This window comes from Oreochromis aureus, linkage group 2 (genome assembly GCF_013358895.1).
Source record: "Oreochromis aureus strain Israel breed Guangdong linkage group 2, ZZ_aureus, whole genome shotgun sequence".
In the NCBI taxonomy this organism is placed as follows: domain Eukaryota; kingdom Metazoa; phylum Chordata; class Actinopteri; order Cichliformes; family Cichlidae; genus Oreochromis; species Oreochromis aureus.
In genome coordinates this window covers 4,449,817-4,475,071 of record NC_052943.1, presented here as the reverse complement: position 1 = coordinate 4,475,071, position 25,255 = coordinate 4,449,817, and the positions used below count along the sequence as shown (strand labels likewise).

Below are 25,255 nucleotides of genomic sequence, written 5' to 3'. Positions count from 1 at the left end.
GATCATCTATGCGTCAGTTTGAAGTCTAGCAGGAGCACTGCAGCTACAGCACAGCCTTTCCACTGCAAAACTGACTCAGAAAGAGAGAAGTAAGGGAGTTTCTTCTCTCTTTCTTTTTTCAGTTCCTCTCAGTATCACTTGTTCTGGCTTTTTCTTGTTAGCTGCGTTTGCTGGTTGTTGTTGTTGTTGTTGTTGCTGCTGCTCTTGGTGGTTTTTATGTGTGCGTATTTCCAAGGCAGTATTTTAGTAGGAAAACTGTAGTAATTCGATGATTGCATTACCTGCATTTCCCCTTTTGTAATCTTGACTGTCACAATTTAGTCTTGTTACTGTGCTGAAACAGAGCTGTAGTAATAAATACACGAGTGTGTGTGTGACTGTTTACCTTTTTCTTCCCTGCAGCGTGATGAAGCCACGCAGCAGTGCAGGGAGCTGTCCCAGGAGCTGGTCAATCTTAGAGAAGAGCTGGGTAAGTCGGGTCACCTTGGCTTCATGTTAAGTGTTTGCTGTGTAAAGAAACACTGCTGGTGCAGGTTTGCATTTAGTAACTTTGTCTGGATTTTTATTTTTAATCACTTAGGTTTAGATTTTTGTTCAGGTTGGTAGAAATTAAGGAAATCTTTAAGGGTGATTTGACTTTATCTTTAATGCCATGCCCTGTTTGTGGTCACGGGTTAACTTTTGTGTGTTTCATGACTAAAGATTATCATTTCCAGATGCAGATAAAGCTTTGACCACACAGACTGTCCTTGCAGCACTTTCTTTACTTAACTGTTTTGTCCACTGAAAATCAGTTGCCAAGGCAAGTGGTTGGTTGTGTTTGTCTTTTTTTTTTGTTAGAGTGATTTCCATTTCCCACAGCGTGGCAGTCTGACCTCTGAACCCACACAGGAGGGGCTGGTGGAATGCCACACCACATGAGGCCTTGTGAATTCTTGGAGAGAGTGATCCGTGTTTTATGTCCAGCTTAAGTGCTGTCAAACAGGCCCGAGCACACTCAAACATAGCTCACACACCAGCCTTTATCTCTTTTACCTCAGGCAGCAGTAGTACTGTGGCCCCTCCCCTCCCTCACAGCCGCGGGACTTCCACATGACTGCTCTTATATGCTGAGCGCTGTTGTATTTGCACTGAAACACATTCTTCATTTCTGGGAAGCTACGTTCACCTCAGGCAGACTTTTTGTAAACTTGTGTGGATGTGTGAAGTTGTTGGAATTATTTTAGGAATATTGTCTCCCTTTCAGTTAATTTCCTTATATGTGTACTTTACAGCTTCTCTACTTATCCAAGGAGCAATTTGTTGATGGTATTTTTGCATTGCTTCCAAACCCCATCTCACCCAAACTGTATGAGCCACAAGGTGTTTTATGTGGAGGGGTTTGGACATTAAAGTCACATGACTGCAGAACGCTTTGCTCCTCTTTGTTGAACTATACGTGCCAAAGCCTGATAGATTGTCCCTTCGTTTGCTTGGCCTCTGTTCCTGGATCTGCTGCCATTATTCCACTCTGGATAAGGTGGATCCTCATGCTCAGGCAATGAAATGTAATTGCTTGACTTTCTTTTTTCTATTTTTTGGTTTGGGAGATTACCTTTGGTTTGGAAATGATCTACAAACATTCATTGTGCAGTGACACCCTGAGAACATCAAATTGTACCTGCCACACATGTGTCACTACAGAGCAACATCTGGATTCAGCATTTGACAGCCACTGCTGAAGGTGCACATAGTTGCAAGTCCTGAATGTTTTAGGTTTTTTGTCATTCTTATTAGTGTTAATTGTACAATAAATAATACATTATTGTATTATTTGGTTCAGTCTGTTACTCTTATTGTTTTGGATCAACTGTAACCCACATAATTTCCTTAGCAACTATTAAAGTATTCTGATTTTAGAGGAGCACAACCTGTTTAACATGGAAGATTTTTGTTCTTCATAACTGTCTTAACACGATCAGTCTCTCTGTGCACTGACTGACCTGCCAGCTGACAGATATTTGCACTGTTTGTGCACAGACACTTGAGCTGCAGACAGTTTATGGAGTTTGCTTCTCTCACCCACTTCAGCCCAGATATAAACACTTGTCAGTGGAAACAGTTTGGAACTTGTCAGGCTGATTTGGAGATGGAAAACAAAAGCCATCAATGGCAAATAAAGGATAAAATGGCCAATGATCATCTTGGAAATGGTTTAAGAAATCTGCCTTGAGATGTTGTGAAAGAATTTGGACTCATTTCTATTTCTTCTTGTGTCTGGAAATGACATGCAGTGTAGCTGGCATCAGCGCTCAAGTGTGAGAGGCACCTCCCCTTGAAAGTCAGTTTTTCCATTCCTTTTGGAGAGCATTTGGTGACACATGTTCACATCGACAAGGACTTTGCTAAAAAGGCTTTTATTAGAGGACACATCAGATTTCTTACAGTTACTAATGACAATTTTCCTCTGACTTTGCAGCTGTACAGACTGATATTTAATCAACAGAGTAGCTGAATACAATGCAAGCTGTCAGCTTTCACCATGATAAAACTTTGTCCTTCCAGTTTCCTCTGTTCATTCATCTGAGCGTCTGGAGAAGGAGAATGAGGAGTTGCATGTTGCTCTGGAGGATGCACTGCACAAACTGCAGGAACAGCACCGGAATGACCTGGCTGAGCTGGAGAAGAGGCTGCAGGCCTACTACCAGGCTGAGAGGGACAAAGTTCACTGTGCCTACCAGGAAGAGGCAGACCAGTCCAAAACTGTCATGCAGCAGCAGGTTTGTCTCTACAGCATCTTCTGATTCTTAGTTTGGCAAATTTTAAGATGATTTACAGCCTACGTTATCTAGTAGTCAATTTTATTTAATCCCGTGGGGAAAACTGAGTTTTATGTTTTGTTTAAAGATTGAAGAGCTTAAAGCAAATCATGAAGCCATGAAGCTGGACCTCGAGAAAAGCCATGAAGAGCAGCTGCAGTGTGTTAAACAGCAGTATGAGATGTCACTGGAAGGTGAGAGAACAATCCAAATATTCTTCATCACCTGCATAATGCAGGCATTAAATATTGGAACATTTGTCTCTGTTTTTATTCCATGCATTTTCATTGTGTTCATTTCATTTTGTGATACTTTAATCTGCAAACCTTTCAGAGCTCAGGAAAGTCCACAACCAGGAGCTGGAGGCTTTGGACAAAACCTTGAAAGATGCTGAAGCTTCTCTCTCTGTGAGCTTGCTCTTCTGCTTTTTTTAAGTCATCGTACAACAGGACTGTAGCTGACTTTGTAATGGTTTGCTCAGTCTTTGTTGTGCTGTACATCCACAGAGTCAAATTGACGAGCTGACCTCAGAGAATAATGCTCTAAATGAGAGGCTAACTGCTGAGGAGAGGAAGAGGAAAGAGCTGGCTGAAAACAGTCAGGTAATCTGTGCTTATTATAGCTCAGATCTGATACAGAAGCATCTTGTGACTGTGGTGTCGTTTCCCCCGAGCATGAAAGGTGGAACATAGATTTAAGATAAAATTGCAACAGATGCAAAAATGTCTTGATATTTTGTTTCATTCTCGAGTCTGCCATGATTTGTGTTTGTTCAGTAATTAACCCTCATTAACTCTTCTCTACTGTATGAATAGGTGTGAATTGAAATGAATGAATTGAAATATGCACTCGATTCCTCCCCCACCCAGAGTTAATTTTCCCACAGTGCTGTTGTACAGTAAGGCTGCCACTCCTCATTAATGTAAAGTGGCTCTAATTGTACTCAGTATTGTGCCCCGGCATAGTAATTAGGCTAACTACCTCACATTACCCCGTCACTCCATATTTGTTAGTAATACACTTATTCAGAAAAAATGGCACGAGCAGCAGTTTAATAAAACTACACATGATCAGTAATGGAGTGCCTCATTAACCACCCACCACCACCACCCCCCGCCGCCCATATATGGTCTGTATTTTTTTGGGCTTCATAAAGGATCCTAAGCAATTTCCCTCCATGTCTTTTCACTCACAGAAGGACCCTCACACTCTGTATCTGGAGCAGGAGCTACAAAGTCTCAAAGTGGTGCTGGATATCAAAAACGCACAGCTCCACCAACAGGAGAAGAAGCTCATGGAGATAGACAAACTGGTCAGACGATAAAGAAACTTAAAGTTCAGCACTGCTGCTGAGACTTTCCCTTTTAAACTCACTCTCTTCATTCATTTTTTTTCCAGACCGAGAAAAATGTAAAGTTAGACGAGAGCCTTAAAAAAGTCCAGCAAGAGAACGAAGACCTCAAAGCCCGCATGGAAAAACACGCTGCTCTTTCAAGGTAGGAGTCCGCCATATGGGTTCATAGTGATTAATGCCACAGAGTGAAGCAGCTGAACAGACTCATTTTAAATTACTGCATTCATTAAGTGTATGCAATGACCACCAAGCTTTTTCCTGTGTGCCAATATAATTCCTAACCTCTAATGCACCTCCACTCTATTCCAAAAACTATCGATCACGCCACCATCCTGGTGCCGCAGCTACTCACTAAGATTCCAAAAAAGTGACTCATATTCCCTTTTCCATCTGAGGAGGTCAGTGGGGTTGTAGAACCTTTTTTTTGGGGGGGATTGCTTTTACGACCCTAATTCCAAAAAAAAGTTGGGATGCTTTGTCTTGTCTTTGTCGACGCCCATAATTTCATCAACGGATTCAGAGAATTTGGAGAAATCTCTGTGCGCAAAGGAAAATGCCAGAAAGGAATATTGTATGGCTGAGGTCGTCGGTGAGCACTGCATTAAAAACAGGCCTGATTCTGTAAGGAAATCGCTGCATGGGCTCACGAGCATGTCTAGAAATGACTGTGAACGCAGCTCACCGGGCCTCCACAGCGTCCCAACTGTTTGTCAAATAGGGCTGTAAAACTGTGACCTTTATGCCTTCAGGTGGAAGTCACTGAGATTCAAACTCATCCAAATATAGAAAACACACACACTTCAGTATTAAGTGTGTGTGTGTGTGTGTGTGTGTTTTGTTAAATTAAAGTGTGTACTTCGGTCATTAAGACTGGAAGAGGCCTGCTAAATTAGTAAAGTCCTTCTCAGAAGAAGGCAGCAGTGATAATTTCATGGTTTCATCCAGGAGCTGAAGCTGCATCACGACTGCTCGCGTACATATTTCAGGATGTCAGTTTGAGCTCTTGTTGGCAGAGCTGGGGGCACATCTGAGTAAGCAGAGACATTATTTTATAGAGTCGACTGACCCAGAACAGCATCTAGCTGTGCATCTCTGCATCTACTATTTTCATATCGTTGCATATTTGAGTTGTGAATGCACTTTGTTGCCAAGTACAGTGATCTGATTGGTCACATCTGTTGATTTGGATCCAGAAAATCTGAAAAATCAACCTTGGTTTGGAAAAAACAATACTAGGTGTGTCCAAAATAATATTATTGAAACATAAAATATTTATACAGATTTTGTGCTTCAGGTGTGTAAAGGCCTTTAGTCTGTGTCTAAATTTGACATAAAGTCAGTTGTGATATAAAGTGCAGCGCAGTTGTCCGAGGATGTCTTAGGTTAATATATTAATGTTTCTAAAACTGTAAAATTGGAAGGAATAAAGTCTAAGAATGTGTTTATTAATGAAACTTGTCAGAGAAACACAAACACATGAGACAATGCTGAAGAATTTTAGATCCTCCTCCTCTCAGCATACCGAGGTCAAGGGGATCTTTCCGGAATGCTGACCCCATTTCCAGAGAACTGATTGGCCAGTAGGTGTTGTTTTCATACGTGGTGTTCTCTAATCTGGAACCTGCTCTGGAGCAGGTTAGCCTTGCAGCACAACTGACTGTCACAGTACACCCCAGTAAAAAAGCCCTGAAGCTACGTGTATACGATGAAATGCTTTGTTCAGGCCTCTGCTCATCTCTGACTCGTCTTTTGTGTTGATGCACCACAGGCAGCTGTCCACAGAGCAGGCCATGCTGCAGGAGTCGCTTCATAAGGAGTCCAAGGTAAACAAGCGTCTGTCCATGGAGAACGAGGAGCTGCTGTGGAAGCTCCATAATGGAGACTTGAGTAGTCCACGCAAGGTGTCCCCCACCTCCACCTCTCCTTCCCACTCCTTCAACTTCCAATCACCTCGCAGCTCCGGCTGCTTCTCCAGCCCTCCCCTGTCACCCAGATAACAACGGGCTCCTGCTTCCAGGAAGCAGAACACTGCATTTGAGTTATCCCTCTGGGCTTAAGAGCCATCTTTGTTTCCTTTGCATTTAGCAAAACATCAGCCTGACCTTGGCTCATTCAGAATGAGATGAACTCTGACACTGCAGAATTACAGAAAAAAAAACTGCACAGAAGCACTTAATAAGCAAGGCCACAATGTTTGCCTTTAGAATTTGATTCTTTGGATGGAGGAAAGAGGAAATCTCAGGACTTCTATGTAATGAAACACTTTATTTGTAGAGGCTTATCTTTGCTGAAGCTCAGCATAGACACGCAGTACATGCAGTAAAATACATGCATGTGTACACGTGCAGGAGAAGGAAAAAAAACATTAGTCTTCATATTTTTTTTGTTTGTTTTTCTATAAAACTAATAAGTATGTTCAGAATTTCCTTGGTTATGTTATTTTTAAAGGCTGTTTTTTGTTTGTTTGTTTTTTTTTTCTGGGTTTTTTTTGTTTGTTTTTGTTTTTTTTGTTTGTTTGTTTGTTTTAAGTTGTTTGGTTCTGGATCGTTTGTGGCCTTGTACGGTTTTGTTTTCATGTTTTGACCGAGGGGCAAGTCCAAGTCTCTTTGCATGTGTAGCCCGTACCGAAGCCTCCTAACACAGCTTTAAAGTCAGTGTCTTTGCAAAGAGCTGACCAGAAGCGGCTTTGCTCGTCTGTGTCAGAGACCATATCTTGGAAATGTCTGAGTATTTTGTGTGGAATTTGTATAATAGATGTGCTGATCCTGTTTTAAATATTCTATTAATAAAGTCTTGTATTAAACTGAAGCTGTGAAATGGACTGTCAGTCAAAACTGGTAAAAGTGGTATCCACATTTTATGTTGAAGCTCTATTTGTGAGCTTTTCTTAGGAGATATTGAAGTTATGCTTTGTTTTTTGTTATCTTTAAATGCCAAATTTCCCTCACTTTAGTTGACTGAAATGCTAAACCACAAACGTTCATTTCATAATCCTAATCCAAAGTATATTTCAAAATCCTAACCACTAGTAACTTTTCAGCAAAGTGGAGATATCAGCAAGTGTTGCACTGGATCAAAATAAGCTGCAGCCCTCAGATCACATTCCACATACGGAGCACATTAAGACGCCCGCCTGGCACACAGCTCCTTCTCAGACAGAGCGGGACTCTGACTCCTGCCACTCTCCTGTGTTTTTCTTCCAACTTCATTACTCTGTTTAAATGTAGCATGAAGGCTAACTCTGATTAGTCAGGGATGTTTGATTTGGTGTCCAACACAGCCCCCTGCCAGAAGTGACAGCAGCCATGTGGTGTCGTCATGACAGCCCCAAATGATTCTGACTCCTCCCACCAGAGCTTGTGCTATTACCTTCATTTATTATGTTATTCTGAAGTTAAGAAAATTGTGTTTTCCAGTTTTGCTGACTTCTGGGATCACATGACACACGTTATAAAACAACTTTTCTTTTATGTGATGTTCCTGAGATCTTGAGTAGTTTGGAGTGTGGTGATTGGCTATTTACTGTTCTTTGGATTTCAGGTATTTGCATGCTTAGGCTCACTGTTGTGCTGCAAAATGACACCTCTAAATATTTTTTTTAATAGATGTATGTGACTGACTGTTGTCCATAGCTTGCTTTTAATGACATGAACTTTTCAACTTGGCAAAAATGTATTTTTATTTATATACATGCTGATTTCATGTGTTTCGTAGATAAAAAAGGCACACCAATGTGTCAAATCTTAAATATCAGATGGAGCCAGCAGGTGGGGTTGTTTGGGGCTATTTGGAGATGATGGTGGTCGCCACGATTGTCTCGCCATGCTGGCTCTTGGCTTTACACATGTATTCTCCAAAGTCAATGGTTTCCATGTCCTCTACCGTCAGGATGCTCTGGGTGACGCGCGTGGTGTAGCCCATACCTCTGTTAACCAGCCTCCAGGAAGTCTGGATGTGAACGGGGCGGGAGCCCTACACACAACATGAACACATGATTTCCTCCCACTGTGACAGTTATCAGCAACAATAAAGAGCATAATTGCCATGCCATGTAAACCCATTTTACTTTTATCAACAGAAAATGGATAAATCCATTTTTCAAAGTGGCAACAGAATCTTTTACTCCTAACCGTCAGCTTTTAAGGAGAACATCACGTATACCACAGTTGGGTTTTTTTTGTTTTTTAGGGCATCTACAAAATACTCAAATGCAGTGAGTAAATTTTATAGTGAGAACAAGGCTAATGAATCATTAAAGTGCAACTAAATAACTTCTTTTAAAACCAATTATTAAACTAAAAAAATACTAAATTACATGAAGTATAGATTTTGACCTCAGCTCTGTCCTGTAGACTCCTTTGTTGTTCTTCTAAATAATAAAAAGTTGGACAGAATTATAATTATAAAAAGTACATTTTAAGGCCCTTTTAAAAACACGTTGATTCATTCTTAAAAACTAACTTTACCGATTTAAGGACTACGATGATCTTTTTCATTTTTAATACCTGTAATCGGGTCTGACTTTTAGTCCAGGATTTCTCTTACCTGACCAGGATAAGTCCAAGTGAAGCTCACGTCCACGTCTGGCTCTCCCAGCACTGTGCAGGTTACATTGACGTTGTCGCCTCCTCTCACAGAGTCTGGAGAGGCTTCAAGGCTCACAAACGGTGGCCCACTGGGAACTGTCATCAAGAGAAAGGTAAGTTCCATCTCCTTAATGTATTAAAGTCACTTAAAAAAACTCAAAAAAACATATATACACACACACACACATACACATACATATATACATATATATATATATATATTTTTGATGGTATTCAAACAGTTGGACCATACTTGAATCCGGATTTTTCTCCACCTGCCAGTCGACCGTGCCACAGCAGCTTGACTTTATCTAAACCGCACAATAGTTCCATTGCATGAATCTGCCTCCCTTTTGCAAAATCCACACTGTGTTTCCATTTTAGTTGGCAGGCGTCCACATTAACCAAGCACAGCAGTGAGGATTAAAGAGGCTCTTGACATTTTTGAAATACAACCCTTTCCTGGAAGCCGATTTAAAAAGTAGACGTCGTAGAAGTAACCAGCGCTTGATTCATAACATTGTGAAATGTTGATTATCGCCACTTAGAGTCAGTAAGATAAACGGTTATGCGTAGCAGTTAGCTCCACAGAGCAATAGCTAGTGTTTCTACATGCAGCATGTTCATATCTTCCATTACTGTATTTATCATGAGGTGTCATGTGATTGACATGTGCTCACCCTCCACATAAAGCAGCTGGTACTTTGTGGAGATCTGAGGGGTGTCCATTGTCTCAGCCTTGCAGTAGAAGACTCCCTGGTGCTCTGGCCTCGGGTTTTGCAGGATGAAGCCCTTGGTGGGATCATATGCCATCTGGGTCATATTTGCTGTGATTTCCACTGGGGGGACCTCTCTGTGCAGGGACGTCTTGGCCTGTGGCTCGGTCACACGGCAGGGCACCACGGCAGGCTGGTCTGGGCGCAGATACACAATCTCAAAGTGCATGGTGGATGGAACGAAGAGGTTGTCTTTGTCTGTTTGGAGAAAAAGTTATTGATATTTTTGTTAAGAACTTGCCCATCCCAACTACCATAGGGTGAGAGGATAGCTAAACTCTGTTCAGATCGCCAATCTGGTGCAGAGCTAACACAGAGATACAGATGTTGTTACATTAACACCTATGGCTGATTTATAACCATGTTATAGAAAGACTTTATAAAAAGACTTTTTTTGATAATCACGGTTAACTCAGAGCAGGGAGTTGGAAGTGTTGACAATGGTTTAAATTCTTAGCTATTATTTGAAATAAAGACTGTTTTATTCCACTTTACTGCAAACATTTTGCTCTGAACGAACGACTGATTAAATCATTAATGAACAATTATTGAATGCAGATGCTTCACAGAAGTTTTGGACAAATCTGTCCTGTGGAAAAAATATTTATTCCAGTATTCCAAGTATTCCAGCCAGCGAGGACCGACATTGCAAACAGATGGAAAGAACTCATCACCTGCTGAAGCATCAAATGAAATGATGCTGTCTCACAGTATATATGGTGTGAGTACTGGGCAAAACTCTTTCCAGAGTTTTTTATGCTGGATCAAAATTCTGATGGTACTTTTCTGTGTTCATAAATCCATCAGTTGTGACAAGATCTCTGACACCGAATCCCAAACCATGACAGAGCCTCCAGCGTTTTACAGATGCCTGTGGACTCTCACTCTCCTGACCAACTCTGTACATACTGACAATGATTTCGGCCAAAAAGATCAATTTTGGATTTTCAGTCCACCGTTCTACTGAGACCATTTTTGATGAGGCTTCAGTGCAATCGTCCCTAACCATCGGGAACCCTCGCGTTAACTTTTATCGAGTGGAAAAAAGTTAACATTCATCCTCCAGCTTCACTGTGTATAAACACAGTGAAGCGACAACATAGCTGTGTCGCTAGCAATCACGTAGCACATCATTATATACCAGCTAGCCCAACTTAACTAACCCTACAAACGTCACTGCTGTTTAGTTTTCTGTGTTTTCTATGTCAGAAGTGATAGCAGAGCTGTACGTTTGAATTTTTTCAGAAATCTCTCAGTCAGAACATGCTATATCATGTTTAGGTGGAAACTAGCGAGCTAACTTCCTGCTAACTTCTAACTCTGTTAAATGTAATAAATTCTGTTTTCATGGATGCCTGGATGTTAAACTTAATTGTTACACCTGGTAAGGCAGCAACACTGATCATTTTTATTAAAGATGAAAGAATTTAGACAGTTTTTAACTCTCAGTGATGCTGCAGTGATTGTTTGACTTTGGGACCTGAAGTCGATGGAGTTTTGGACCCAGATTCCTCTGCGAGGCTCCTGACTATGGTAGCCGTAATGCTCCAACAATCCATCAAGCGGTGCAGCTTCGTAGCTTACCAAAGTCATACTAAAACATTTTTGACAGTTTTGAGCGCTATGTACCACATAAAATTGGTTCGAGGTCAGTGAGCACAACCAGAATTAATACATAAGGCGCACTGTCGATTTACGAGAAAATTAATGGATTTTTTGTGTGCCTTATACTGCAGAAAATACTGTAAGTTAAAAAGCAGTCAAGGTCCAAAGAAAAACTTTGAGAAGACCTTCAGAAAGCCTGGAAAATTATTGCTCAAGACCACTTTAAAAGGTTAGAAGAAAGTCTGGCTCCTTGGAAGCAAAATATAAATAAATTTTAAAATTACCTTTGAAATAGATGTATGAGACGTAGGCGCGATCGTGGTCCTTCTCACACTCTGTGCCATCACATACTATCACCCAGCAGCTGTAGGCCCCCGTGTCGGCAGCAGAGGGCGACGTCAGGATCAGTTGACTGTACTTGTCGCTTTGCTTGATGCTGCAGGCAAGAACCAAAATATAAGACGCTTGCATTTAATGATTCACTGCATTAAGTAGCTCGTGTTTCCTTCCACCACCTGAGGCGTGAGTTATTGAAAGTATCCAGGTAAGTCGGGTAAGACCATCCGATTTTGCTGCCTTTGCAGCGCAGCTCCATGTTTGTCCCAGGAGTCAAAATGGTGCTCTGGCCCAGGCGGAGGAAGCGGCCTTTATCCAACACCTGCGTCAGGAGGGAATGGCCTCTGCCTCGTCCGTCTTTCAGCGTAGGCCACACCTTTACCCGTTTCCCACCTGGCCGGATGCGGTTCTCTCCGATGTCTTTTCTTCGCTTGACCTGCTGGCAGGAACCTGCGAACACAGAGCCATAGAGTGCAGAGGGGAGAAACTAATAATAAATAGATAGATATGATAGATAACATCTCATTTAACTATCTATAACTTCCGAGGCTGATAACGAAACCAACAGGGGAAGCGCAAAAAAACTGCAGTTCCTAGAATGGCCACTTGAGGGTGGCTCAAGTTAGTCCCCAAAGACTTTCATTTTAAAATGACCATGATACAAATAAAAGAAAAGGTTTCATTTCCAACTTCATGGTGAACTTTTCCATAACCCATGTGAGGATGTTGTGCAAAACCCTAAAATGATCCATTGTTAGGGTTACAATGACTAACACTGCAGCTCTGTCCATTTGAGTTAGCTGCTCTTTCTCCAGCTGTGGCAACATTAAAACAGGATGTGTAAAAAGTCCAAGTTACTGGCACAGTATGACCATAGCCGTTTCTCTCCTTCTGCTTTCTTGTTCTCTGTGAAACACACAAACCGTTAAAGACAAGAAAAATCAGCTTGAAGTGTAGACTTTCAGAATTTGTTGTTTTATTCCTCAGAGCTGCATTAATGGAAACTCAGAGAGAGGTCGGTAGTACAGGCCAGATAATTAAAAACGCCTGCTGCATACCTTAGATCCAGCTGGTTTGAGTTGGTCTGCAGGAGCACTTTGGGAAAAACTTTCAAAACCTCAAATCCTTTGCATGCTTTTACACTTTGCATACATAAAATGCAAAGAGTTTTTTTTAATCAGTGGCTGCAGACCTCAGAGGGAGTATAAACAGAATTTAAACTTTGCAGTTTCTGAGTGAGATCTACTGCGTGATTGCACCTCCCATTCTACGCCCACCACATAGGCCGATGCCCCCAGCCAGTCCTGATGCATCCTCAGATTGTCTCATTCTCCCTCTTCTGCCTTGTTACAGCCAAAGCTGTCGTGATTACGTTAACAGCCGTCTTTCTTCACTAACAAATCGACATGACAGATGTGGAAATGGAGACTTACCATTTTGGAGCTCTACCACGAGCAGAGTCAAGCAAAGCACAGCCCAGAGGTTCATGGTCAGAGGGTCGAGGAATCTGCAAGTTCAGGAGAGAGATCGGGGGGATTCGATGAAGGGGTGAAGCGGGTAAAGAAAGTCAGGCTTGGAGCTTGGCTGGAAATTTGCAGGCTCCAGCTGCCCTATTTAGATTTCCAGCTCCATCCTCCTCACAGACTGAACGGAAGAGGGAAAATAACTTCAGAGCTCCTCTGTTTACTCCCATTTCTCTGATCTGAAGAGCAGAAACTTGTAGTTGGAAGCCCTCTGCTGGTCCTCAGTGTGAACTGTCCTTCTTTTAGACAAGAAAAGTCAAGGCACATGCCCATACGTATATTGAAGGAAATTGAGATATTAATAGTCCCTCATTATGAATAGCTATATATATATGTGTATATACATATATATATATATATACATATACATATATATATATATATATATATATATGAAAAACACCCAGCACGCCCCTACGGGCGGTTTATCCTTCAAGCTCGGGTCCTCTACCAGAGGCCTGGGAGCTTGAGGGTCCTGCGCAGTATCTTAGCTGTTCCCAGGACTGCGCTCTTCTGGACAGAGATCTCCGATGTTGTTCCCGGGATCTGCTGGAGCCACTCGCCTAGCTTGGGAGTCACCGCACCTAGTGCTCCGATTACCACGGGGACCACCGTCACCTTCACCCTCCACATCCTCTCGAGCTCTTCTCTGAGCCCTTGGTATTTCTCCAGCTTCTCGTGTTCCTTCTTCCTGATATTGCTGTCATTCGGAACCGCTACATCGATCACTACAGCCGTCTTCTTCTGTTTGTCTACCACCACTATGTCCGGTTGGTTAGCCACCACCATTTTGTCCGTCTGTATCTGGAAGTCCCACAGGATCTTAGCTCGGTCATTCTCCATCACCCTTGGGGCATCTCCCATTTTGACCTCGGGACTTCCAGGTTATACTCGGCACAGATGTTCCTGTACACTATGCCGGCCACTTGGTTATGGCGTTCCATGTATGCCTTGCCTGCTAGCATCTTGCACTCTGCTGTTATGTGCTGGATTGTCTCTGGGGCATCTTTACACAGCCTGCACCTGGGGTCTTGCCTGGTGTGATAGACCCCAGCCTCTATGGATCTTGTACTCAGAGCTTGTTCTTGTGCTGCCATGATTAGTGCCTCTGTGCTGTCTTTCAGTCCAGCTTTGTCCAGCCACTGGTAGGATTTCTGGATATCAGCCACCTCCTCTATCTGCCGGTGGTACATACCGTGCAGGGACCTGTCCTTCCATGATGGTTCCTCGTCTCCCTCCTCTTTCTTGGGTTTCTGCTGCCTGAGGTATTCACTGAGCACGCTGTCAGTTTGGGCCATCTTCGTGATGTATACATATGTATATACATATATATATATATATGTATATACATATATATATATATATATATGTATATGTATGTAACCTGAAAAAATGTGAGCAGTTCATTGGGAATCCAGAGAGAGCTGGAGGGTCTTTTTTGACCCAGTTTGCTAATTATACCTTTTATTTTTATGTCATAGAGCAAAGACTTTAGACTGTTAGAGGGTACTTCATTGATGTCATTGTCAATGTTTTCATGAGACTGAAGCACACGTGAAGCTGTCACAATGCTCCTTTCTCTGATTCTTGTGTTTTTCCAGAGATAAATCCTGAAGAGGATTACTTTCTTTGAAATGAGCCTAAAAAGCATAGATCACATCTACAAATGTGAGTATTTATCTTTGCTTAGAGTTTATATGTGAAAGTCAGCTAACTTTTAATAGTGAGTTTTTGTTCTTGAACAATTTTTGAGCAGCGCCTCCAAGTGGAGAGTGTGTGTGTTTATGGACACTCCTGTTTTTGAGACGTTTTTGAGGAAAAAAATACAAACTAAAAAGTTCATCTTCCTGTGGAAATTACAAGTGATAAGACACATCTAAACAAATACATTTTATTTTATTGTATTTGTGCAGTTGGTAATAAGTGACACTCCGTTACAGCATCTTCTGCAGTACGTTCTTCATCCTGTACCCTCATCGCAGTCCCCTGCACGTCAGTGTAGAGCTTCTTTGTAGCAGAACACCTTACTAACACCTGCTGAATTTGTTTCACAGTTTTTCAGACCACTGAGCACATCGATGAACCACAGCTTCAATGCTCTATCTATGGAAAAATGCACTCCAAGGAAAACACCAGCAGTCCTTAAAAGCCAAGAGGAATGAATACAACCACGCAAAATCTCTTGAAACCAGTTACAAACCGTTTAAAAAATATATATATACATGAGGAATGAGGAGCTTATTTTATATACAGGAATACTTTGTTAGGCAGCGATGACAAGAGAGGACATTTTCATGAAGGTTATATTAACAGCATGTCTACATCAAAATATCACAAAATATCAGACAAACAGGAAAATATATGTGATAGAGTGAGAGCTCTGCATCAAATAACAGTCTTCGTATTTATATAGTAACAAGGTCAACAAACTCCAGGGGGAACGTGTTAATGAGACCACAGCAACAGTTACAGAGATCTCATTAACTATAACAGAGGTTTCTATGGGTTGTTACATAATACCTACACATGGCTGAAAACTACCACCAACACTTGGTGTGCTTTCAGGTGAGTCACGTCAGGACATGTTATGTGCCTACAAAACTATTTCACACATTGTACATTTCTCTAAAAGTTATTATGATTTATACACAGCTAGTAGAATTATACGTGTAATGACCATCAGAAAGGGCTAACAACCAAATGCTGGGCCGTTCACCCTTCTGCACTAAGCTACTGGTGTATCAAACTCTACATTGAACTTTACATTGATACCTTACCTGTACAAACCTGTCAGTGTATGGAAAAGCTCCTCTGCAGCCTTGCTCTGACTGCTTCAACGCTAAAATAAATGAAATTCACTCTCCAGTGTGTTACCTGTCCATTCTCCCTCCATGCTTGTCCACAAATGTGACTCATGGGATGTGGTCCCATCCCAGTCATAGAGCGATTCCTCATCATGTGCCACTGATACGTAATACTGATGCTGCCTTTGCAGACTGAATGTGCTTGTAAGTGAAGCACACACGGTGAAGCTGTATATACAGGCACATCCAGGAATAGCTGCTGTGTGCTTTTATGCATCTGTTCCCTCACACAGTCTGTGAATGAGCCGGCAGCCTTTAACACTGGCTGGTCTTTTCTGAGCAGATGAAAGACTCCTGTTCCTTTCCTTCTGCATCCACATTGTCACGCTTCTCCTGGTTGCTCCTGGTGTTTTCCTGTGCCGTGCCTCTTTGAAGCTGGAGCTGGCGCTGACGCTCCACACTGTGCCACATGCCATACCCAAAGTAGATCAAGAAGCCTGAGAAAAGTGGTGATGGGACAGGGGGAGATTACTTACTGGGAACAGCTTGACTCTGTTCAAAGGTAACCAAAGTAATCTACCAGCATATCTAAAGCTCTATTATATCTTCATTGTTTACTCACTTTACCCTTACAGATTAATTTCCAAAGGGAAACCTTAAGAGTGTCAAAAAATAAACTTTTCAAATTGCCATTTGAGGCTGTTTTCAAGAGTTATTCCCTGCATATCCTCTCATGGTAAAATGTATAAATCCACAGCAGAAATAAACAACTTTACATGCTGATGTTTAAAAAGACAAAGAAAAGGTTATTGATTATTAGCATAGACAATAATCAAGGTTATTTAGCACTGGTTTCTGAAATCTCGTGTTGAAACTTTGATCAAATAAACAGATATGACAAGGAGGGATGAGTATGGCTGCGAAACCATTTGCTCATTGGCCAACAACATTTGATTGACAAGTAATTAGCCAACAGGTAACCCTCCGTTTTAACATAATATGACTGAAATTTGCAAAGCAGATTAAATATGTATGACCCAAATATACTTCCTTAAAAATTTATATTGGCTCATGGCTAAAGGCACTCACCAACAGCCATCCACACAGAAAAACGTATCCAGGTGTCTCCACTCAGCTGAACCATCAGGTAAATGTTGACAAATATGCTTAAAATTGGCAGAAAAGGCAGAAGAGGTACCTAGAGAGGCAAAAAATCACACCAAAATAATTAGTTTTAGTTGCTGTTATCTCATAACAAAGGACCTAGTATTAAAACCAGAGTTACAGAGCTGGTGCATACCATGAAGGAGACCTTCTTCTTAGTCTGAGGCTGCCTGATGACCATAAAGATGGAGCTGCTGAAGACGAGCAGACACACGGACAGCGATGCCAGGATCCACACTTCCAAACCCAAAACGGAGTTGATGTGGTATGTGGTGAGATAGCTGATCACACACACCACCAACACTGTGGATTGAGGACATTCACACAATTAATTGTGACACAGAAACCTTAAAAAACAGACTGAAGTCAATCAGGAGAAAAAATCCTCACTGAGAACGTAAACTGTGAACTTACCTAGAACGCCAACGGACATGTTGACAACACTGGACGAACGCTCGGAAGGTGTCTCGAGAGGGTGTAGAATAGTCTGCAGCGTGGAGCTGCCTCCCTTTAGCATGTTGAGGTGGGACTCTGACTCTGTCAAGTCTGACTCACCCTGTTCAGACGCGAGGCAATCCCTCTCACCTTTACTCGCCTGCTGCTCCAGAGCTCCATCTGGCTGATACCTGGAAGAAAGACAAATGTTGGTTTTTACTGAGGTTCAAACTCCAGATTGCTCTGCTGCAAGGCGGTGTTATGTTCTGATGTAGTCTCAGTGTTCTGCACATCTATCAACTACTGTGTATCCTTCACAAAAGCACTAGACTTTTTAATTTAAATGATTCAGTTTGACTGAACAAGCAAAGTGTGTCCGTGTTTACTGATATTTACAGAGGTGTGCAGCAAGTTCAGTTTAGCAAGTAAACACCTTTATTTACTCAAGCAGCCACTGAGCAGTGTACAGTCAGACCATTCACAGCCCTTACATCACCGGTGTGATGCAATAACAAGCAAGGCAATCATTCCTGTGGGCATCTGTGTAAGCTATTAGAGACGCTCCTGCAGAATATTACACAAAGATGATTGTGCTCCAGTTAAACTTTTGAGTTATCTAAAAATGTACCAACCTGAGAAGCAGTACACACACAGCAACCAGCGAATAGGCCAGCAGAGTTCCAATGGACATCATGTCCACCAGGGCTTTGAGGTCAAACAGGAAAGCCATGATGGCTAAAGTAAGCAATAAGAGAAGGAAAGAAATGAACACAAACACTTTCACCCTTAAAACTAAATTTCAGCAGGTAGGATCATTACTGATCACAGTCACAGCACACGATCCTTCACACCCACATACAGTAACATGGAAAAGCCATTTCCTTCTAATTGAACGTGACAGTCACCAGATGCAAATTAAATTTCATGCAGACGTGTTTTCACTAGAGAACAACAGAGCTGAATATTTCCACAGTATGATACAACAGCTGTATTCATCTCCATATTGAGTGTCATTTGATGTGAGATATACTGCCGTGTTGCTTGGCTTGTATCTCAGCACCAGACTTCAGTATGGAAGTTTTCTCAGCAGCATGGTTCAGACGCAGAGCAGTGGTATGTCCGCTGCTTCTCACAACATTATATTAAAGCAAAAATATCAAAGAAAGCTCCCCTGCTTGGTACCATCAGGTGCTCAGCCTGTGGTGGTGGTGCAGGTGTGCTGGGTCTCTCCCAGGGCTCACATCTGCCAGCCACTTCACAAAACTCTGCAAGTCTAAGCTGGATGAGTGCGATCCACAGAAGGAGAGCTTTAAAATAGACAATCTTAATCCTGCGAGAGCCAGTGTTAATTTTGTCTAACAATCATTTTCATCATAGGTTTTGCAATGATCCTTTGTTTTCTGACCACGACGGGACGCTAAATAAAAACGAATGCATGAGGACAAAAACTATGATGAAATGTATCAACGCTTTCGTCAATAAATAATCTAATTTCAGTCAACTGAATCAACTTTACATTCAGCTGTTTAGTTTAGACATTTAGCCAACTAAGACTAAGTTTAAATAATTTGGATGACTTATTTATGACTAAAACTGAATTATGTTTTAGTTAAGAGACTATGATTAAACTAAATCTGAATCCAAAATTAACACTGGTATGTGCACCACACTGACACACAAAGGCCAGACTACTTGAATCAAGTACATCCTATTTTATTTAAACTTTTTTTCCCAAATACTTAGATTATAAAATAAATACTTTTTTACTTTTTTCAGCAGAAATGCACAGTGATGGTCCACTGTCAGTAAAGTAGGTAAGCGTGTGTGTGTGTGTGTGTGTGTGTGTGTGTGTGTGTGTGTGTGTGTGTGTGTGTGTGTGTGTGTGTGTGTGTGTGTGTGTGTGTCCTATGCCTAGGTTTACGTGACTGTGTTGAAAACTTCACCTCAGCTCTTCTCTGCTCTGCTAAAAGTCTGATGCCATGAGCGGTTGCTGTGCTTTGAGCTAATATTGGCGTTTATGACAACTTGACCCATTCTGTTTAGCATGTTCACCATATTAGTTTAGCACGCTGAACACTTGTCTTTTGCTGTTTGTGCCCAAACACAAAGTACAGCTGAAGCTAATTCAACACCTCCAGAGCTGAATTAGCCACCTGCAGTCGCCCAAATGGCCACTTGAAGCTGCTTCCAGTTTACTTCCATGTCCACAGCCTGGAACAAAGAAATTATTTTATTCTCGCTAGCTTCCCTCTGCACTAAACTGGAACTCTCCATCATGGTTGTGGTGTTGTTCCCTTTTGGAGCATTTTAATTGAATTATTTAACAAATACCATCAACTGCCAGTACTTGTGTTATTTGCTTAGCAGATATCTGTGTGTCTGTGTATCTTTCTAACCATGCCTGTTTAAAACTCTTCCATTATTATTATTATTATTATGGCCAGCACTTGTATTTAGTTACTTTCTAGCTTCTTTTTCAAAAAGTAGCCAGCTGGATTTGTGGACATGTGGTGAACATTTCTAAAATCAGACAATATCCTCGGAGATGGAAACTGTCTGAACTGGGTTGTTGGTTTTGTCGCATGCTTGTGGAAACACCATCACCCAGTTTATCATGCAGCCACCGTCACCAAATGATCATCTGTAGAGAGATTATTTTAAAAGAAAAACAAAAAAATAAAAACACCACGATACAACCCCATGATAGATCCGGCAGCTTACCCGCAGTGGTACCTGCCGCCATGGTGGCAGCCACAGGCGACTGGCGCTTACTCACTTTGGACATAAATTTGAATAGAATACCATCTCGTGCCATGGCAAAGAGAATGCGTGGTAGAGGGAACATGGAGCCCAATAGGCTAGGGAGAAGAGGGTTGATGGTTAAGTTGAGGGCTTTCTGGGAAAGAAAACATGACACCTGCACAACTGTGAAAGAACAACAGGTGTATACAGACATACGAAAAGGTCCTTACACGCTAGATAATTAATAGCAAAAAGCATAATGGCCCAATTTGATTCAGAACCAACATTGACTGCGATGTGTCTTTCACAGTTGATCGGTGAGGAGAAAGATTAGCTTAGAGTGATCCCACTTGGATTCTCCCTGGCTCTCACCTGCAACTACACCGGAGCTCATAGTGGCAATAAGTGGGGTCTTCGTCTTAGGATTGATTCGGGCTAAGGCTTTGAAAAGCACCCCATCCTCTGCCATAGCATAGATTACACGAGGCATAGGGAAAATGGAGCCCAGCAGACTGCATGAGATAGCAGAGACATGCAAGACCAACACATTAGTCAAAAGCCCCAAACCCAGACAGTAAATCACACACACATAGGGCTGAAACACACACTGGATGTCTTTCTTTCCTGAAGGTAGTATCATCATTTTTTCAAGTTTAACAGCGGTGTGCGATCCCATCAGGTTTTAAAAGGGATTACACTTTTCTTGCATAAGGATATTAATGCCAGTCACTACAGTAAAAGCATACACGAATTACAGGCACTGGCAAAAATACAACATTGCTTTGAGTCCAATCAGCTCATCTTCACCTCAATGAGATTTACCAAGGTTTCTTGATAGTAAACCGATTTATAGACCCTCAGGGAAGAAAGACAGAATGGAGACTGCACCATTAGATAGTTTGGAGACACTCTCCAACTTTCTCATTATATGAAGAGGCTTTAAATGTAAGAATGACATCACAGAGTCATGCAGGTGTCTCAAAACAGACACAATTACATATTGCACCCACCACACCACAGATTAAGAAGGAAGAATCAATCCATTAACAAGACACACCTGGAGATATGTGGTCAAAACTTTCAACCAAATCTCAGCCCCATTTATCCCCAGCTGACAGCGTCCACAGTGATCACAAATGTAGCATTATATCTAAAGGTTTGCTGTAGCAACACATGTGTTCATTTTCTAATGCATGCAGCTTGATTTGTTAAAACAAATCCAGCGGTTACCTTGTGGATAGGGCGCATAGTGAACCCACAGCCACCACGTACTTCGCAGGGCCCCAACCCACATATTCAAATGCCATAGGCAGGGGACTTTTTTCGTCCAGTAGGTAGTAGGGCATCATCAGCGTGAGGGCAGCTGACACGCCAAAGTATGCCAAGAAGCACACGGTCAGTGACACCACGATGCCAGTGGGAATGGCCCTCTGAGGGTTTTTGACCTCCTCACCTATCAGACACAGACGCATGAAAACATGAAGCTCTGCTTTCGTAAAACTCACAATAAAACTCAACCCGACCGTGACTCACCTGTTGTTGCAATGCAGTCAAAGCCAACAAAAGCATAGAAGCAGGTGGCAGCTCCTGCTAAGGTCCCACTGAAACCATAGGGCATGAATCCTCCAACGCCATAATCGCTGCTCACATTGGCTGTCACAGACAGGTTCCTGTAACATGCACACTCGTGACTGAAAGCAATACTGCTTATAATGCTCTGCATGTTGTTTCGTATTAACTGATGTAGTAAAGGGTAGGCGTCTTTGCACTGGGCCCCTCTGAGTCTAGGATTGCCTCTGCAAATAAATAAATTACCTTGTAGCTATGGTGACATTTATAAGGGAGTCTTCGGTTATCTTCCAGTTGTATGTGTCTCCTTTGACAAAGCCAGAGATGATAACGAACAAAAGCACGAGCACATTGATCGATGTGAAGACTTTATTGACCCAGGCTGACTCCTTCACTCCAAAGGACAGAAGTCCTGAATGTGTAGATAGAAAACAGAGCTCAGATGCTTGTTGTAGAATATTTAAAATGTCTGCACAACTCCAGTAAACTTAAATAAATATATTACTGATTTGGATCCTAAAATCTAACCCTGCAAGGATTCAAGTCCAGCTGTCACTGATTGCCGGCTGATTATAAAAAAAAAGTTACCTGCTTTGTATCAGCATGCTATATTAGCATCCTGGGTAAAAGGTTATGTCTGTACTGGTTTCTATGTCATGAAGGAGGATTATCAAAGTTATCACAGCTTATCTTGAGAAACACATGGATGTCTGTACAAATCCTCAAATGAAACTAACAGAAGTGTGTGCAACAACTGCAGAGAATGGAGGCAGAACATTATTTGCCTTGTTTCCCAACTCAGATTTTGTTGTGGATTATCTTACATTTGCATAGCTTGTATATCTGCCATCCTCACAAAAACAACCAAACACTGGTGGACTGTTACTGAGTCCTACTGACTTAATGTAATCATCGTATTGGCAGGCTAAGAGCAAAAACCCATGATTAAATTGTTTGAGGGTCAAAGGGTTGAACGTAACAAAAACAAGTACAATTACGCAAAATTCTCCAAATTACTGTATGTGAGCAAGACACAGCTTATGCTTTGACTTAAGTGATGAAAATCTGTAGGAGCTGCAAAAACAGGGTGCATGTGTGCACCTAACAGACTCACACAACCCTCTGGGGTCCCTCGCCCTCTTTAACACGAGAGTCCCCTGCTTTCCTGTTTTAGATTATGTCAGCCGTGGCTCATAAGCTTGCTCAAGATGCAGTCAATTCTAAATTTCATTTACTCGCTGGAGCCTGTGTGTCAACGGTTTGACTTGAAGCTTGTGATTTTCAGCTTTTGTTTTGCTGCCTTACCAGAGAGCAGCAGAATCAGGCAGACCGCAAAGAAGTCAGGGTACTGGGCCAAACCGGGAGAATTCATGCTGAAGTGGGTTTTACAGAATATCTCTATGTGTCCTCCTATCATTTCATCGAATGTGCCGCTCCATGCTCTAGCAACTGAGGAGGTGCCTGTGAGGAAACAAAGAAAAGATGCCATTGGCGAGCCGGTGTCTTCTTTGCATAAAAGGAATTTGAGCATTGCCCTTAACTCACCGATCACATAAGAAAGGATTAGATTCCAACCAGTGATGAAGGCCCAAATCTCGCCTACAGTGACATAGCTGTAAAGGTAAGCGGAGCCGGTCTTAGGGACTCGGGCGCCAAACTCGGCATAGCACAGGCCGGCCATGACGGAGGCCAGGGCGGCGATTAGAAAGGAGATGACAATACTGGGACCGGAGTCTCCCTTGGCCACCTCTCCAGCCAGTACGTACACACCAGCCCCCAGAGTGCTGCCCACTCCCAGAGCAATGAGGTCAAGGGTTCCCAAGCAGCGGCAGAGCTTGGAGTCTTCCAGGCTGTTTAGGTCGACCACTTTCCTTCGTACCAAGGAGCGGCTGAATGACAGAACCTGCTTCAGCATTTTGACACCTGAGAGAGAGCGAAGAGAAGAAAAATGTTGAATAAACCAGTCTGCTCACATGTTGTGGGGCATGAGTTGATGATGTAATAGGACGGATCTATTAATATGAGACCAACCTGTAAAAATCACAGTGCAACCAAGAGAAAGAAAATCACATCTTAAAAATTCCTCACAGGGCTCCAGAACTGCGCAACCAAAAGGGCAGTGTGCAAGTGCAGTCTGAGTTAGCTGCACCTGCTCTGCATTTTGAACTTACAGCTTGTTCTCTGCTGACAAATCACAGGTTGCACAACCTCTGAGATTAACCAAAAAGTGGGGGGTCGAAAGAAACGTTAACCCTACAAACTATGAGTTCTAGGAATTCTGCCAAATGCTGTTGCTGGCAAAAGGTCCATACAGTAAAGACTCCAAGCAGAATGCATTGTTCAGGATTATCGTGCTACTCAAAGAGCTGCATTCATGAAAGACATTCCAGCAGCCTTCTGTACTAATTACATATAAAGGACATTAAAAGACAGACTGCACAACCTCCTTTGTGTTCATTCAAATGTCTCTTGTTCCATTTATGAGATCGATGGGGAAGCTGTCTGAAAATATTTGCATGAATACAATATGTTAAATAGGCATGAATACTCCCGCTCCATTGTGAATTCCTGCTCATTCTCTTTGACGTTAGAACTCGTTCTTTAAACTTAAACTTTGATCATCGTGACCATAAAATAGCACTGACAACAGTCCAAATCTACACTGATGTCTTTGCAATGCAGATTTTTATTTATTTCTATTTAATATCAGGAGATATTAGTTTTCAGTGTGATGGCTCATTAATATTACAATGTGGGCAGCATCACAGAATCCCCATAAATACAGTGGATGTAAACTGAAGATAGCAGAGAGCAAAATAAGATTTTGGCAAGTAGAAGTTGTAGTTTGCTGGGAAAGAGGTCGTGTGTGTTTCAGATTGTGCCATGACTGCATGCAACATGTGGTACAGATCTTAAAGTGAGGCTCACCAGACTCCTCACAGCTAAACTGTTAGTTTGCAAAAACAAAAAACTTTCACATGTTTGAACACTTTTCTACTTCATTAGACATGCGGACCTACCTTAGAACAGATGAGTAGGAAAACGAGGGGTTCACGCTGAGACACAGAACCAAAGAAAGCTGCTAGACGTCTCAGTTATTTTCTTCTGCCTTGCACTGCTTGAAAGATCAGCTGCACAGTGAAGCTCAGGTAAAAGTGAGGCTACACCTACAGATCTGCGCTGGAGCCTCAAATCTGTCCAGTGTGCTGAGCGCTCATTCACTGTGCTGTCACATAAACTATACAGAGCAGCAGTTTTCACTCCTCCCCTCAATCGCTCAGTGTTTCTTCATAGGATTTGCCCCTGCCTTACCCCTAAACTGACGTCCCTAGAGGAGGGACGCAAGAGGGGAGGAGGAGACCCAAGGGTCTCCTCCTAAAAGCGGGGTTGGGGAATGGGTGGAAGAGGGGGGGACATGTCCATGCTTTTGGTTTGTGGGAGTAAGATTCTGTGGAGGAACTGCACAATAAGCTCCCTTCACAAGATAACACAGAAAAAATGAGGTTTTACAGTAATGGGGAAAGGATTTTTTATTTTTTTGTAATTTCTAATACAGAGTCAGG

The 25,255-nt window shown here is 42.1% G+C and overlaps 3 protein-coding genes across 7 annotated transcripts in view; 1 reads left to right on the top strand and 2 right to left on the bottom strand.

Annotated features, from left to right (window-relative positions):
- Positions 1-6,960, top strand: part of mtus1a (microtubule associated tumor suppressor 1a) — a 28,595-nt gene extending 21,635 nt beyond the window's left edge. For all 4 annotated transcript variants that reach the window (XM_031751413.2, XM_031751414.2, XM_039615665.1 and 1 more), the window contains 8 exons: positions 403-469; positions 2,545-2,759; positions 2,887-2,992; positions 3,132-3,205; positions 3,305-3,400; positions 3,994-4,110; positions 4,197-4,294; positions 5,921-6,960. In XM_031751413.2, coding sequence (XP_031607273.1) covers positions 403-469; positions 2,545-2,759; positions 2,887-2,992; positions 3,132-3,205; positions 3,305-3,400; positions 3,994-4,110; positions 4,197-4,294; positions 5,921-6,149 — 1,002 coding nt within the window. In that variant the 3' untranslated portion in view covers positions 6,150-6,960. The remainder of the gene's footprint in view (positions 1-402; positions 470-2,544; positions 2,760-2,886; positions 2,993-3,131; positions 3,206-3,304; positions 3,401-3,993; positions 4,111-4,196; positions 4,295-5,920) is intronic.
- Positions 6,961-7,068: 108 nt separating this feature from the next.
- pdgfrl (platelet-derived growth factor receptor-like) lies at positions 7,069-13,136 on the bottom strand. Its single transcript, XM_031751418.2, has 6 exons — positions 12,889-13,136; positions 11,635-11,905; positions 11,404-11,555; positions 9,419-9,712; positions 8,698-8,834; positions 7,069-8,124 (listed from the first exon to the last, which is right to left on the bottom strand). The coding sequence occupies exons 1-6, from the start codon at positions 12,941-12,943 to the stop codon at positions 7,936-7,938; spliced, it is 1,098 nt and encodes a 365-aa protein (XP_031607278.1). The 5' UTR covers positions 12,944-13,136; the 3' UTR covers positions 7,069-7,935.
- A 1,729-nt stretch (positions 13,137-14,865) lies between these two features.
- On the bottom strand, positions 14,866-24,959 carry slc7a2 (solute carrier family 7 member 2). 2 transcript variants are annotated; one of them, XM_031751417.2, is made up of 12 exons: positions 24,713-24,959; positions 23,238-23,615; positions 22,998-23,153; positions 21,939-22,104; positions 21,657-21,793; positions 21,354-21,576; positions 20,496-20,635; positions 18,014-18,116; positions 17,361-17,572; positions 17,083-17,249; positions 16,872-16,980; positions 14,866-16,279 (listed from the first exon to the last, which is right to left on the bottom strand). In XM_031751417.2, the coding sequence occupies exons 2-12, from the start codon at positions 23,605-23,607 to the stop codon at positions 16,098-16,100; spliced, it is 1,965 nt and encodes a 654-aa protein (XP_031607277.2). In that variant the 5' UTR covers positions 23,608-23,615; positions 24,713-24,959; the 3' UTR covers positions 14,866-16,097. The 2 variants fall into 2 exon arrangements, with proteins under 2 accessions (XP_031607277.2, XP_031607276.2); XM_031751416.2 differs by lacking the exon at positions 20,496-20,635 and adding an exon at positions 20,103-20,239.
- Positions 24,960-25,255: the final 296 nt, after the last annotated feature.